General features: G+C 43.3%; 1 protein-coding gene across 1 annotated transcript in view; it reads right to left on the bottom strand.

Annotated features, from left to right (window-relative positions):
* Positions 1 to 14,377, bottom strand: part of dnah5 (dynein, axonemal, heavy chain 5) — a 428,506-nt gene that overhangs the window by 255,626 nt on the left and 158,503 nt on the right. The window contains exon 41 of the mRNA XM_041183995.1: positions 7,177 to 7,330. Coding sequence (XP_041039929.1) covers positions 7,177 to 7,330 — 154 coding nt within the window. The remainder of the gene's footprint in view (positions 1 to 7,176; positions 7,331 to 14,377) is intronic.

Genomic DNA, 14,377 nt, shown 5'->3' with positions numbered 1-14,377 from the left:
GCCCTGCAAAAGAGGGCAGCCGCCCAGTGCCGGAAGAGGATGAAGGATCTCCTCTGTCCTGCCAGGGTAAGTCAATTGTTTTTGTTCAAGTCAATCTTCTCATTACTCTCAACTTACACACTCACAAACCCTTACACATCCATAAGGCCCACACTCAGTTCAAGGGATATCACCATTCACACTCTCACACACACCTTCATTGTCCTCATCCTGTCCATGGGACCACTTAGCACCCACACATGCCAGGCATACTTATCATCTGGCCTGGCAGGCATCCTGCTTCCACCCTCTCCATTTCTATCCATGCAGGACAAGCTGGCACACAACAAGAGGGAGAGGTTGCTTGCCGGTGGAGGAATGCCTGAAATCAAGGACCTCATGGGCTTTGAAAACAGAGCCATCCAGCTGGCCAGCAAGGATCTGGACCTTTCCTGTGCTGACAGTGAGTTAGGTGTTGTTCTACCAAGTGATGTGTGTGATGTGACCTGTTTCACAGGCCACTGCCATGCATTAGTTATCTCTCCTTGCTTTCGCAGACACATCTGCCAAACATCTGACAGAGTCCATGACCCAGGGCCTCCAATCAAGCCCCGAAGAAACCTCTGAAGAGGAACCTGAAGGCACTGTCCTTGAAGTCCCATCACAGCTCACCCACACCCTCCACCAGCACAGAGACACACACCTTGGTGGGACCTAGCTTTAGAGTAGCCTTAGGATCACAATCTGGTGAGCACATCTCAATTTCTGATCCACAACAGGTGGAGGCAGAAACTTCCCAGGTGCCTGCACTCGGGGGACTGCTGGAGGCCAGAAATTTGCTGAGTCTGAGTCAGATGATGAGCCTCTGGACTCAAACATGTCACAGTTGCTGGAGCTGCAAAGACAAGTTCGGGAACATCAGGAAGGGATGTCCGCTGCAGTCCTCAGATTGCAAGGCACGATGGAGGAGTCCATCTGCCTTCACTCTGAGGTGATAGTGCCAGCTTGCCTCGATCTCAGTCCAGCTACCCCTTCTCCTCAAGGAGTCAGCCAGTGTCCGTTGGCGCACACATAAAGAGGAGGATTAGCAGGTGCACACCCCAAAGCCATAAACCCAGGTGACTCCAGGCCTGTATAGCCCATCCAAATCCCCTCTTCCTGTGACCCCAGCAGCTCCAGCTCCACAGCTCGAGGAAGGTGCCACTGCCACACAGCAGATCCCCAAAAGCAGGCTGGGGTCCTTCGGGTCTCGGCCCTCCAGTGGACACCTGTCAAGATCATCACAGACAGGGCGTAGCAGTCAGCAGGCTGCCCCTACCCCCGCATTTTATATGGTGTTGTGAAACACGTCTGCATGGTTGGGTGGATGATCCAGCAGTTGGGGGGGGGGGGGGGGTGCAGTGAGTGTGTCCAGCAGGCAACCCTTATGCAGATGTATTACAATGGGGATCCCAATGTCCAATGGTGGGAAATGCAGCCCGCCATCGATGGGCTCAGTGGACAATAGCAAACTGATTTCGCGACGTCGTGAAACTGTGTTTTGGCCTTCTAGCCATACTGTCCTTTGATGCCACTTAGGATGCCTGATGCCACCAGGCATGGATGATTCTGCCCATTGTTTGAGCCTTGGAACAGAGAGCGAGAGTGTCCTGGAGAGAGAGAGAGAGAGAGAGAGAGAGAAGAAGAAAACAAGAGAGAGAGAGCAGTTTTTGCAGTTTTCACTGTTGACTAGCAGACAGAATTCAGGTTGGTAGACATTCTCTAGTCAAAGAGATGGAACCCATGGAAATTTAAGGATTCTGGTAGATATGTCCTAGTGGGACTGGGGGAAGGAATCATTGGAGTAAGCTGTGCCACTGGAGGCTCAGGATTTCTTGGAAGACTGAGGAAAAGGACCTTTGAAGGTCACTGGCCGTGACCACTCAGTGAAACGGGGAGAAGTGAGCCTATTGGAAGCTGTGGTAACTTTGTAACTGGTAACTTTGTAACTGGTAACCGGTAACTGTGGTAACTAGAGACTGTAATCCTACAAAGAGATTGCTGTAATGTATAAATGTGACATGGACTTATTGGTCATGTTGAGAAACTGTTAAGAGATATCTTTTTTATGATATAGCATATTAGTTACCTACTAAGTAATGTTTAGTAAATATTATTTTTAGTTTATTTGCTACAGTAAAAGTCTTAAAACTTAAAACCTTGTTGTGCGATTTCTTTAAGTCGGTCACTGGGAATTCAAATATCTTCTTAAAAATTATCGATCCCTACAGGAATCGTAACAATATGGTCATAATGATGCACAACAAAAAATAATGAAACCAAATGTATCCTCTCTTTCATGCCCTCTTGGCTTAATGTGAACAATGCAGTTGGTCACCTCTTTTTATATCTTTTGAATGTCATCAAAATCCTGTGTCACTCTTTTTTTCACTTCACAGATACCGCCTGATCTACTGAGGTCTGGCATCTGCAGTATTTGGCCTTTGTTTTGCCAATATAAATGTTGTTTTACTGTAATTTACAATTTGGTGTTGCAAAAACCAACCAAGGGAAAAAATGGTAAAAGAGATAGAAAATGTGGAGAGACCAAAAGGCATCTCAGAAGCAACACCTTATGGAAACTATAATGATCTGTATTCTCTCTCTAACTCTTGCTCCTGGAGCTGGGATTTAATAACCTCACAGCACATTTTTAAAAAAGGTGTGACCAAGTGCATTAGTAATCTTTTCTGCACCTGTTAGGGAACATGTTCCAAATTTTCAACTTTCACAAAACCTAACCTAAACCACAAACTTTCCACTTTCTATGACATTCATTATCCTTCTAAAAATTTAACCCTTAGCTGCACCTCAACTCTTATTTTTGGAAGTACATAAACAATGAATCACTGAGATGCCCATCTCAAAACGTTAAACTAGGGTTGCTTGTGGAGACCCTCAGTCATACATATTTTGGGACCTTTGGCCTTGAAGTACATCAGTTGAAGCTCACTGGGAACAGCATTTGTTTTCACAGCACCGATTGGCTAGGTGGAAGGAGCAGTTGCACTGGTGCTGCAGCTGCAGGTCGGTTTAGAAGCTCCTGCGGGCCGACTATGTTCACAAATGCCCTAATTCCTCTTTCATTGCAGCCACCTTAGCGGACGACACAAAGATTGGCCGGGTTAACAGTGAGGTTGAGTATCTTGGGCTACAGGAAGATTTGGACGGGATGGTCAAATGGGCAGATAAGTGGCAGATGGAATTTAACCCTGAAAAGTGTGAGGTGATACACTTTGGAAATTTGACAAGGAAGTATTCAATGAATGGCATGATACTAGGAAGTTCTGAGGAACAAAGGGACCTTGGTGTGTGTGTCCATAGATCTCTGAAGGGCATGTTAGTGGGGTGGTGAAAAAGGCATATGGGACACTTGCCTTTATCAATAGAGGCATAGATTACAAAAGATCTTAATAGATCTTTTGGATGCTTCATCACCTCCGATTATATGAACAATTGAATCAAAAATGTTAGAGGAAGGCCCTGACATTTACTGCGACAGAGCTTTGGAGAAATGGGGAGCAGTTATGTTTGATAAACGTAGAAGGCTGGATTCCCTTGGGCGCTGTGGAGTTTGCAGTGAAGTCAGCCTAATTGACAGGCTCAGCTGCCTGTCGAGTGGTGAACACTCAGAAAAGGCCCCAGTTGAGCCATCAAGTATGTTTTATGGTAGCTAAAGGTAGAGATCAGAGTGGGGATTGTTGTAGAACATAGTTGGGGGCGGCAGGGAAAATTGCAAGGCTCCTTAAAAGATTTCAATGATGGACTTGCTTCCCGAGAGCAGGTTGGTTGCCTTGCCTCACTCCAGCTCTGTTAAAACCAGAAGTGGGTTGGTGTTGAAAGGGTTGAGTTCCTGTTTCAGATTTTTAACATTCCACCCATCCCACATCCACCTGCTTTTGAGGATTAAGACTGCCCCCAAAGCCTGTGAGGTTTTGATCATTGATGGGGGAAGAATGTGTGCAAATTGGATTATCTTCTAGAACTTATGGTAGGTCAAAACAGTATCTTAAAATTGTACCATTAACAAGTTGTTATACTGCAACACAGTAATAATTTAAGCAATGACATGTACATATAAAGCTTTTTGGTAATAGCTTTGTTAAAGTAGCTTATTTATATTAGGATGCTTTGACTGTCTTCTGTAAAAGTGAATTATGTTTGATCTATTATTGTCAATTAACTTTTTTTTAAAACAGAGTGAATATTGACATAATCGGCAGGCCATTGAGTGAGAATAAAATAAATGCCGTATTTCTCACTCTGTACCTAAAGGGTTCCTTAGCAACGCCTTCCACTGAGATGCTAAGTGCCAATTAAATGGCAGAGAATTGTATATGGAACATCCCCAGAGTTAGGACCCCTCTATAGTCCCACTCGATCATACTAAATTAAATTACTCATTCCGGACAAAACGTTGGGTGACTGTTGGATTATTATAACCTGTTTTTTTGAGAACACGTCACATCGTCCATGGCCAGGAAGTCCAGGCCCAGGATTCGAACCCTGAACCTCTAGCTCAGAGGTGGTGGCACTATGCCTGCACCACAGGCGGACAGAACACATGATTTTGGGGAAATTTTGATCATAAACAGGAAATTGAGAGGATTATGCTCACTATTTCCTAGTGTGCACACTTGGTGAATGAGGCTCTAATGGGAGCACATATTTGGAAAATCGTCCCTTCTATTCCAAAATTTACCTCATCAATGAAATGCACAAGCTTAAAAAAAACTTGTTTGAATTAATCAATATAATTGAGATGGATCCCTATGGAATTTTGTTCATCTTATATCCTTAGTGTTCTCCAGTTCTTGGGCGAAATTTTGTCACCCTGACGTGGGTCCCAAAGGTGGAACTGAAAGTGGGTGGCAATTCCGCTCGTGGTGGGAACGGCTGGCTGACTGTGATTACACGGCAGCTGTCTAATAAATGAGGTGGAGGTGCATGGTCTGGGCAATTATATGGCAGGTGTGGGCAGTAAGCCACAAACCTGGCATCAGCTGACAGGGACATGTTAAGCAGTAGACAGGCATATCTCCATTGCCTACAAGCCAACAGCGCCTGTTTTTCAGAGTCTGCTACAGAACCCCAGGACCACCATTTTCACCTCCGGTATCAGGCAGCACATGGCTCAGAACAGACAAACAATGTGTGGCTCCATGGTTCAGCAATGCCTTCCTGCTGCCCTGGAAAGTCAAGAAATGCTCTTTCCCACCGACAGCATCACGAGAGCCTACTGCCTGACTAAGGAAGCCTGAATGGAGATTGCAGCGGAGGTTAGCAGTCATGGGATCAAGCCTCCTGCCTGACCAAGGAAACCTGAATGATGATTGCAGCAAAGGTTGGTAGTCATGGGATCCACAGGTACATGTCTAATGCAGGAAGAGTCAATGACTTACTCTGCAATGACAGGGTAAGTACTACTCCGTCATTAGATCATTATGAATCTCGTGAGGGCAGCATGTAATTAGTGTGGGAGGAAGCAGGCAGGCAACAGAACCTCACTTTTAGCAATCCATTGGTCTTCTCAACCGTCGCCCTTGTGAAACCGAGATTCATTGTAGCTGGAGTTTGAGGGATTCTGACCAGTGTCATCAGCCAGGTCTTGAGGGGATAACCCTCATCGCCCAGAATCCATCCTTGCAGGCTTTTGCAGGCCTCGAAGGGCTCTGACATCTGGGAGTGACAAATAATGTATATATCATGAGATATATCATGCACACACCTGGAGAGTACAACTCCTGTGGTCACAGGCCTATTGTACATTAACGGGGTGGAACACTTGTCTGTTGATAAACATTGCAGGTTGATCCCAGGGAGCCTTGATCGCCACATGCATTATCATGCGTTATATGTGTCTTATCCTCTAGTTGATAAACTCCTGTAATTACAGGAAGTCCGCAATGGACCCCAAGCCCACAGATCTTTCGGCCTGGCTCTCTGGGTCTGTTCTGAAGCACACAAACTCCTAGGCCTCTTAAGCAGGTCATTCATCACCTCTTCAATGCAGCGATGTGTGGCTGCCTGTGAGATACCACAGATGGCTCCTATGGATCCCTGGAAGGAGCTACTGGCATAGAAGTTTAATGCTGCAGTAATTTGTAAAGCCACCAGCACTGGGTTCACTCACAGTCCAATCAGACGCAGGTCATCCTGAAGGAGAGCACACAGGATTGTGACTGCCTCTCTAGACATTCAACTGTCGTTGACACTGCCTCTCCGACACCTGCAGGCAGTTGAGGCAGGAGTGGTAGACTCTGGGATGCACCATAGCTCTGCACCAGTCAGGCCCCTTTTGTTGTCTCCCTTCTGACCACACTCCATATCTGGTCCTGCCACAGACGATGTTCTTTTTTGGCCTTCAGGTGGCTCTCTGATTATTTCCAGTTCCATCCTTCCTCTGCACCGTCCCTCCTCCATCCAAGGCCACAGGAAAACTGGGTGTACAAGCCCCATTTTGCCTGCAGAAGATCACAAGAGGATAGAACCTTGGCAAAGGTGTGTCCTCCAATACTGACCTGGTCTTCAAGAAACAACTTGCACCTGTGGCTGAATAACACTCACCCTTGTCTTGCACAAGCTCACCTTGGTCTTGGCAGAGCCCTTGACCCTTGACCTCCCCTCAGTCACATTCAACCCTCCTTTGGTGACCCTCAGCCTTCCCTTGATTGTACTCAACCTCCCCTCAGTGACCCTTGACCAGCCCTCAATGACCCTCCCACCTCCCCTGCAATATTCTCAGGCTCCTCTCCCGTCTTCCAAAAAAATCTCCAAGTGGTGACGGGCAGCTACAACTTACTCACCTTCCACCTCATACAAAAATGAATTGCATGCAAAACCATTAACATTACCTTCCCACCACGTACTGTTAGCATTGCCACCCTGCTTCCTCCCCACCACCAGCATAATTTGATGATTCTATCTCAACATCGGGGACTTGACATTGCACTTCCCATGTTCCCTCAGTCCCAATTAAATTCTGTCCCTTATCTCAAATTTGCACCTGGAACAATTCAGGATTCAAATCTTATCCTCTGGTTTAAAATTGTCACCACAGGATTCCCAATATCTTCAATGCTCCAATTAAAACAATTCTTATGCAAAGATAAGAGTGACTCAAAGACTTCTTTAACTTTTGATCCATTTCCTCCTCACCTGTCATGGCTTTCATCAATGTGTGAATACAGGTGGTTTTACCAGCTCCACTGGGTCCCAAAGTCATCATACCATGCCTAACTCTTTGTGTCTCAAACAGCTGAATAACTTTGAGTTTCCAAGGGGGATGACTAACAAGTCCTGCTTCTTCAACCTAAATAAAATAAAATATGTTCTCAGAATATTGTAGATTTACAACAGTAGTTAAAGTACTGTTTGCACATTTATTCCCCTGGTCAGCATTTCAGCAGTTAAGGGATCATGGTCATTTTAAATTTATACTTCAACAGAGGTCCATAATGTGGAGTTAACATAAAACTACAGCCATACAGACTAACAAATACGCATAACATATATGCGATAAAAGTAAAATCCATGACTAAGACAAGGGTCAATATTGTGAAGTTGCCATGCACCAAAATTTTCAACTTCACGTCATTTGACATCCACAGAGCCTTTCTCTCTGTTCTCTCTCATTCCAACCACAGCAATTCTATCAGCTGTAACCTTCATTGTTTTATTTAAAAGATAACACTTTCTCTCAACATCAATCCTAGCCATCACTGCTAGTGTTAGATCTCCTCTCTCTTTATCTGTCACTGCTGGACAATCTCCAAATTTAAGCATGCAGCGGAGGTTTTGAATAAAGTTATCAATCAATATATAAAGTTGTCAGTTAATTGCTTCTTCATAAATAAAAGCAAAATTACATTTATGTAGTACTTTTCATGACTACCAGATGTCTCAAAATGCTTTATAGCCAATTAAGTACATTTGAAGTCATGTTGTTGCAATGTAGAAAACATAGTAGCCAATTTATACACAGGAAGCTCCTACAAACAGCAATGTGATAATAACCAAATAATCTGTTTTGTAATACTGATTGAATTTTAATATTAGGCAGAATACTGGGGATACCTCCCCTCATATTCTGCAAAATAGTGCCAAAGATTCTTTTACATCCACCTGGAAGCACAGACAGGGCCTTGGTTTAACATCTCATCTAAAAGACAGCAGTCCAACAGTACAGCACTCCCTCAGTACACTGGAACATCAGCCTTGATCTTTATGCTCAAGTCCTACAATTGGATTTACAAAATCTTGTAACTCAGAGGCAAGAAAGCTACCAACTGAGCCATGGCTGAGGAAGACATAAGCCAGAGAGAAATCTGAAGGAACATATGAGCAACTTGCACAACAATTTGAATTTTTATAATGCTATTAATAGAAAGAATGCCCAAACACACTTAACAGAAAGGTATTTGGAAAACAGAAGGTGACCAGTCAGAAGAGATTAGGAGACAATTCTCCCCATCACTATCATCCTCACTTTATCCTAAGACAATATCATACATTTCTACTTTTAAATGCGAGTTTGCACAAAAACTACCATTCTAATAGTAATAGTAATTGTGTCATTGCTAGAATCATGGTAATTTTTAACATTATGTTATTAGTGAAAGGATATGCAGTTAACCGTATCAATAGCAACTATCTTTGGTTCCACTGGTATTTTCTTTCTCTCCTTCCCCTCCCTGCCCCTTTATCCAGCCAATACAAAACAAATTACGCTCAGGAGCTAATAGCCAGGTCGCAAAGTAGTTTAAGTTAAGGGGATGAAAATGAAGATGAATGTGAAGTTATAGATATGTTAGCTGAATTTTTGGAATTAATCCTAAACTCATATACAAGGACATCTCATCAGATAGTGAATGAATAAAAGAAAACAATTACAGGAGTTCAGGGGATATGGGCACCACAGCAAACTCCAGTCAAAAGGATAGTCACTACAATCCACACATTTTAAGACTAAATTATGGGTGCATCATTAAGGATAAATCATACATGACACATCCATGCTCCAGCAAAATAAAGCAATTTAGGCCATACTACAGTTGGTATCAAAATGACCTCCTTATTTTGTGAAAGGGCTCAACCACCCACTAAATAGGATAAAGTTGTAAACTTCATTGAGAAAGATTTTGTAAATATAATGTTTCTTCAGAAGGAGCACATCAATTATTCTGTCAAAGTGTCTGTGTGCCAAGGTCTAGGAGCCCCCTTTTAATCTTAAAAATGAATGATAATTTTTAATCAGCAAACTGACCCCCTTCATTCAAAATAATTTCCCCAAAAGGCAATGTGCTCACTGATCTTCATTGGTACCCGGTCCAACAATGCCTTGATTAAAAAATTCTTGTCTTTGTTTTCAAACCCTCTCCATCTCTATAACCTGCTCAAGCCCTACAATCCTCTGAGATAGTTGAGATCTGTGCTCCTCCAATTCTGACATCTTCGGCATCCCTGATTTTAATCATCCCACCAGCTATCGATACCTTTAGCCATCTAGGCAAAGTTCTGGAATTCCCTCCCTAAACCTCTAAGCTGGAGTGCTGTGTTTGGCTGCAGTAGAGAGCTTCAGTTGGAAATTGGTGACTGAGGGAGTTTAAGGGTTAAATTAAGGGCTAACCTCTGTCTAAAGTCTAATCATTCTTTAATTTAGCAATTAATTAAAAATTGATGTTAGGGTTGGAAAAAGGTGAGTTTTAGAACAGAGAGGAGAGGCCAGTGAGAGTGGTATAAAAGGGCGCAAAAAAGCAGAGGCCAAGACTGGAGAGGAGAGGCGTATCCTCAGAACCTTCAGGCAGTGGAGTTCGAAGTGACATCATGATTCAAAATGTGACGCGACGCAGGGGAGGCAGCTAATTGGTAAGTAGGGTCAAGTGAGTATTTCTGCTTCTATTTTTCCTAGTAATTAAACTGCTGCAGTCCATTAGCTTAAACAAAACAAGGTGAGGACTTTGGACTGTAGTGGGAGTGTTTAGAGTGGAATAATGCTCCTAACGTAGTTAGTATTCTTTAAAGAGAGTAACTAATGAGCTTAATCTAAAGGGAAGTCATGGCAGCACAGCTTGCTCCCATAACATGCTCCTCCTGCATTATGTGGGAAGTTACTGACGCTTCCAATGTCCCTGGTGACCATGTGTGCAGAAAGTGTGTCCAGTTGAAGCTGCTGGCTAACCATATTTCAGAGCTGGAGCTGCGGATGGATTCACCGTGGAGCATCTGTGATGCTGAAATTGTCATGGACAGCACATTCAGTGAGGTGGTCACACAGCAGGTAAAGAATGAACAGGCAGAAAGAGGATGGTTGACCACCAGAGTAGAGGAAGGCAGGTAGTACAGGAATCCCCTGTTGCCTGGTTGGGGGAGACAAGCCCATGGTGTCATGGGTGGCTTTGCTGCACAAGGGAGGAGGAAGAAGAGTGGCAGGGCTATAGTGATAGGGGATTCAATAGCAAGGGGAACAGACAGGCGTTTCTGTGGCCGCAAAAGAGACTCCAGGATGGTGTGTTGCCTCCCTGGTGCCAGGGTCAAGGATATCTCGGAGAGGCTGCAGGGCATTCTGAAGGGGGAGGACAAACAGCCAGTGGTCATGGTACATATTGGTACCAACAAAGTAGGTAAAAAAAAAAGGTATGAGGTCTTACAAGCTGAATATAGGGAGCTAGGACGTAAATTATAAAGTAGGATCTCAAAGGTAGTAATCTCAGGATTAGTTCGTGCCACGTGCTATCGAAAGTAGAAATAACAGTATATATCAGATGAGTACGTAGCTGACGAAATGGTGTAGAGGGGAGGGATTCCGATTCCTGGGATATTGGGACCGGTCCTGGGGAAGGTGGGACCAGTACAAACTGGACGGGTTGCGTCTGGGCAGGACCAGGACCAATGTCCTCGGGGCAGGGAGTATTTGCTAGTGCTGTCAGGGAGGGTTTAAACTAGAATGGCAGGGGATGGCAACCTGAGCAGGGAGACAGAGGAGGGGGAAACAAGGATAGAAACAAAAGATAGAAAAGTAAGAAGCAAAAGTGGAAGTTAGAAAAAACAAGGGCAAAAAATAAATGGGGTCATGGTGCAAAATAAAGCTAAGATGACTAACAAGGTTAAAAATACGTCTAAAGGCATTGTATCTTAATGCGTGGAGCATTCGCAATGAAGTAGATGAATTAACAGAGCAAATAGATATAAATGATTATGATATAGTTGCAATTACGGAGACATGGCTGCAGGGTGACTAAGGATGGGAACTGAACATCCAGGGGTATTCAATACTTAGGAAGGACAGACAAATAGAGAAAGGAGGTGGGGTAGCATTGTTAGTAAAGGAGGAAATCAATGTACTGGCTCGGAAAATCATAATATGGAATCTGTTTGGATGGAGATAAGAAACACCAAGGGACAGAAAAAGTTGGTGGCTGTTGTCTATAGGCCCCTAAACAGTAACCGAGATGTAAAGAAATGCAATAAACAGGAAATTAGAGACACATGCAATAAAGGTACAACTGTAATCATGGGTGACTTTAATCTACATATAGATTGGACAAACCAAACTAATAATACTGTAGAGGAGGATTTCCTGGAGTGTGTACATGATGTTTTTTTAGACTGATACATTGAGGAACCAACTAGAGAGCAGGCTATCCTAGACTGGGTATTGCGCAATGGGAAGGGATTAATTAACAATCTTGTTGTGCGGGGTCCCTTGGGAAAGAGCGACCATAAAATGATATAATTGTTCATTAGAATGGAGAGTGAAGAAGTTGAATCCGAAACTAGGGTCCTGAATCTAAATAAAGGGAACTACAAGGGTATGAGGCACGAGGTGGCAATAATGGATTGGGGAACCTTATTAAAAGGGTTGACACCGGATAGGCAATGGCTAATATTTAAAGGAACATATGCATGAATGACAACAATTATTCATTCCTGTCTGGCGCAAAAACAAAACAGGAAAGGTGGCTCAACCATGGATTACAAAATAAATTAGGGATAGTATTAGGTCCAAAGAAGAAACATATAAAATTGCCAGAAAAAGCAGCAAGGCTGAGGATTGAGAGCAGTTCAACAAAAGTGGACAAAAAGATTGATCAAGAAGGGGAAAATGGAGTACGAGAGTAAACTTGAAGGGAACATAAAAACTGACTGTAAAAGCTTCTATAAATATGTGAAGAGAAAAAGATTAGCAAAGACAAATGTAGGTCCCTTACAGTCAGAAATGGGGGGAATTATAATGGGGAACAAAGAAATGGCAGAAGAACTGAACACATATTTTGGTTCTGTCTTCGCAAAAGAGGACACAAATAATTTCCCATAAATGTTAGGGAACCAAAGTGATAGGGAGGAATTGAAGAAAATCAGTGTTAGTAAAAAAAAAATGGTGCTGGAGAAGTTAATACGGTTAAAAGCTGAAAAGTCCCCTGGGCCTGATAGTCTACATCCCAGAGTACTAAAGGAAGTGGCCTTGGAAATATTGGATGCATTAGTGGTCATTTTTCAAAATTCTATAGACTCTGGAGCAGTTCCTACAGATTGGGAGGGCGGTGGCAAATGTAACCCCACTATTTAAAAAAGGAGGCAGAGAAAAAACAGAGAATTACAGACCAGTTAGCCTAACATCAATAGTGGGGAAAATGCTAGAGTCTATTATAAAAGATGTAGTAACAGAACACTTAGAAAGCATTACTGGGATTAGACAAAGTCAGCTTGGGTTTATGAAAGGGAAATCATGCTTAAGTAATCTACTGGAGTTTTTTGAGGACGTAACTAGTAGAATAGATAAGGGAGAACCAGTGTACTTGGACTTCAAGAAGGCTTTTGATAAGGTCCCACATAAGAGGCTAGTGGGAATGGGATTGGGGGTAATATATCGGCATGGACTGAGAATTGGTTGACAGACTGGAAACAGAGTGTGGGAATAAATGGGTCATTTTCCCGATGGCAGGCGGTGACTAGTGGTGTACCACAGGTATCAGTGCTTGGGCCCCAGCTATTCACAATGTATATAAATGACTTGGATGAGGAAAACAAATGAAATATTTCCAAGTTTGCTGACGACACAAAACTAGCAGGGTTGTGAGGAGGATGCAAGGAGGCTTCAGGGCGATTTAGACAAGTTGTGTGTGTGGATGCAGTGTAATGTGGATAAATGTGAAGTTATATGCTTCAGTGTGAAAAACAGAAAGGCAGAGTATTATTTAAATGGTGATAGATTGGGAAATGTGGATGTAAAAAGGGATCTGGGTGTCCTTATACACCAGTCAATGAAAGTAAACAGGCAGGTACAGCAAGCAGTTAGGAAGGCAGATGGTATGTTGACCTTCATTGCAAGAGGATTTGAGTTCAGAAGTAGGGATGTCTTACTGCAGTTATACAGGGCCTTGGTGAGACCACACCCAGAGTATTGCATGCAATTTTGGTCTCCCTACCTAAGAAAGGATATACTTGACATAAAGGGAATGCAGCGAAGGTTTACTAGGCTGATGCCGGAGATGGCAAGACTGTCATACGAGGAGAGATTGGTTCAACTGGGCCTGTATTCACAAGATTTTAGAAGAATGAGAGGGGATCTGATTGAAACGTATAAAACTCTAACAGGCTAACAGGGCGAGACAGACTAGATGCAGGGAGGATGTTTCCCCTGGTTGGAGAGTATAGAACCAGGGGCCATAGTCTCAGGGTATGGGGAAGGCCATTTAGGACTGAGATGGGGAAAAATTTCTTCACTCAGAGGATGGTCAACCTGTGGAATTCTCTACCACAGAAGGCTGTGGAGGCCGGGTCACTGAGTATATTCAAGGAAGAAATTGATAATTTTTTAGATATTAGAGGCATCTAGGGGTATTGAGAGAAAGCAGGAATATGGCGTTGAGATAGAGGATCAGCCATGATCATATTGAATGGCAGAGCAGGCTCGAAGGGCCGAATGGCCTACTCCTGCTCCTCTATGTTTCTATCTCTTTAACTCTCACAACTCCTTCAAGATGTTCTTTAAAACCTACGTCTTTGATCAAGCTTTTGGTCATCTGTCTTAAAATTTCCTAATGTGGCTCTGTATCAAATTTTATTTGTTAATGCCCACGTGAATTACCTTTGCATGTTTCACAAACCTAAAGGCATAATATTAAAAAAATATTATTGTTGCATCCTGAAAAACAGGAGAATGGATTTCAATGCTCAAAGTCTAGACTGCTAATATCTACTGCCATGCCTTTTCCGTGGCTGTCTCCTTACGATATGGAGCCTTATGACGGGAGAAAGAGAGAGATAATAGTGAGAGAAATCAAGCACAGAAAACAGTGCTGGATAATGAGTAGCAAAAATGCAAAGAAAACAGTAGCAAGGAGAAACAAGAGCAGCA

The sequence above is a fragment of the Carcharodon carcharias genome, chromosome 3 (genome assembly GCF_017639515.1).
Source record: "Carcharodon carcharias isolate sCarCar2 chromosome 3, sCarCar2.pri, whole genome shotgun sequence".
In the NCBI taxonomy this organism is placed as follows: Eukaryota; Metazoa; Chordata; class Chondrichthyes; order Lamniformes; family Lamnidae; genus Carcharodon; species Carcharodon carcharias.
The sequence above is the reverse complement of the archived record's forward strand: the minus strand, read 5'-3'. Positions and strand labels throughout refer to the sequence as shown.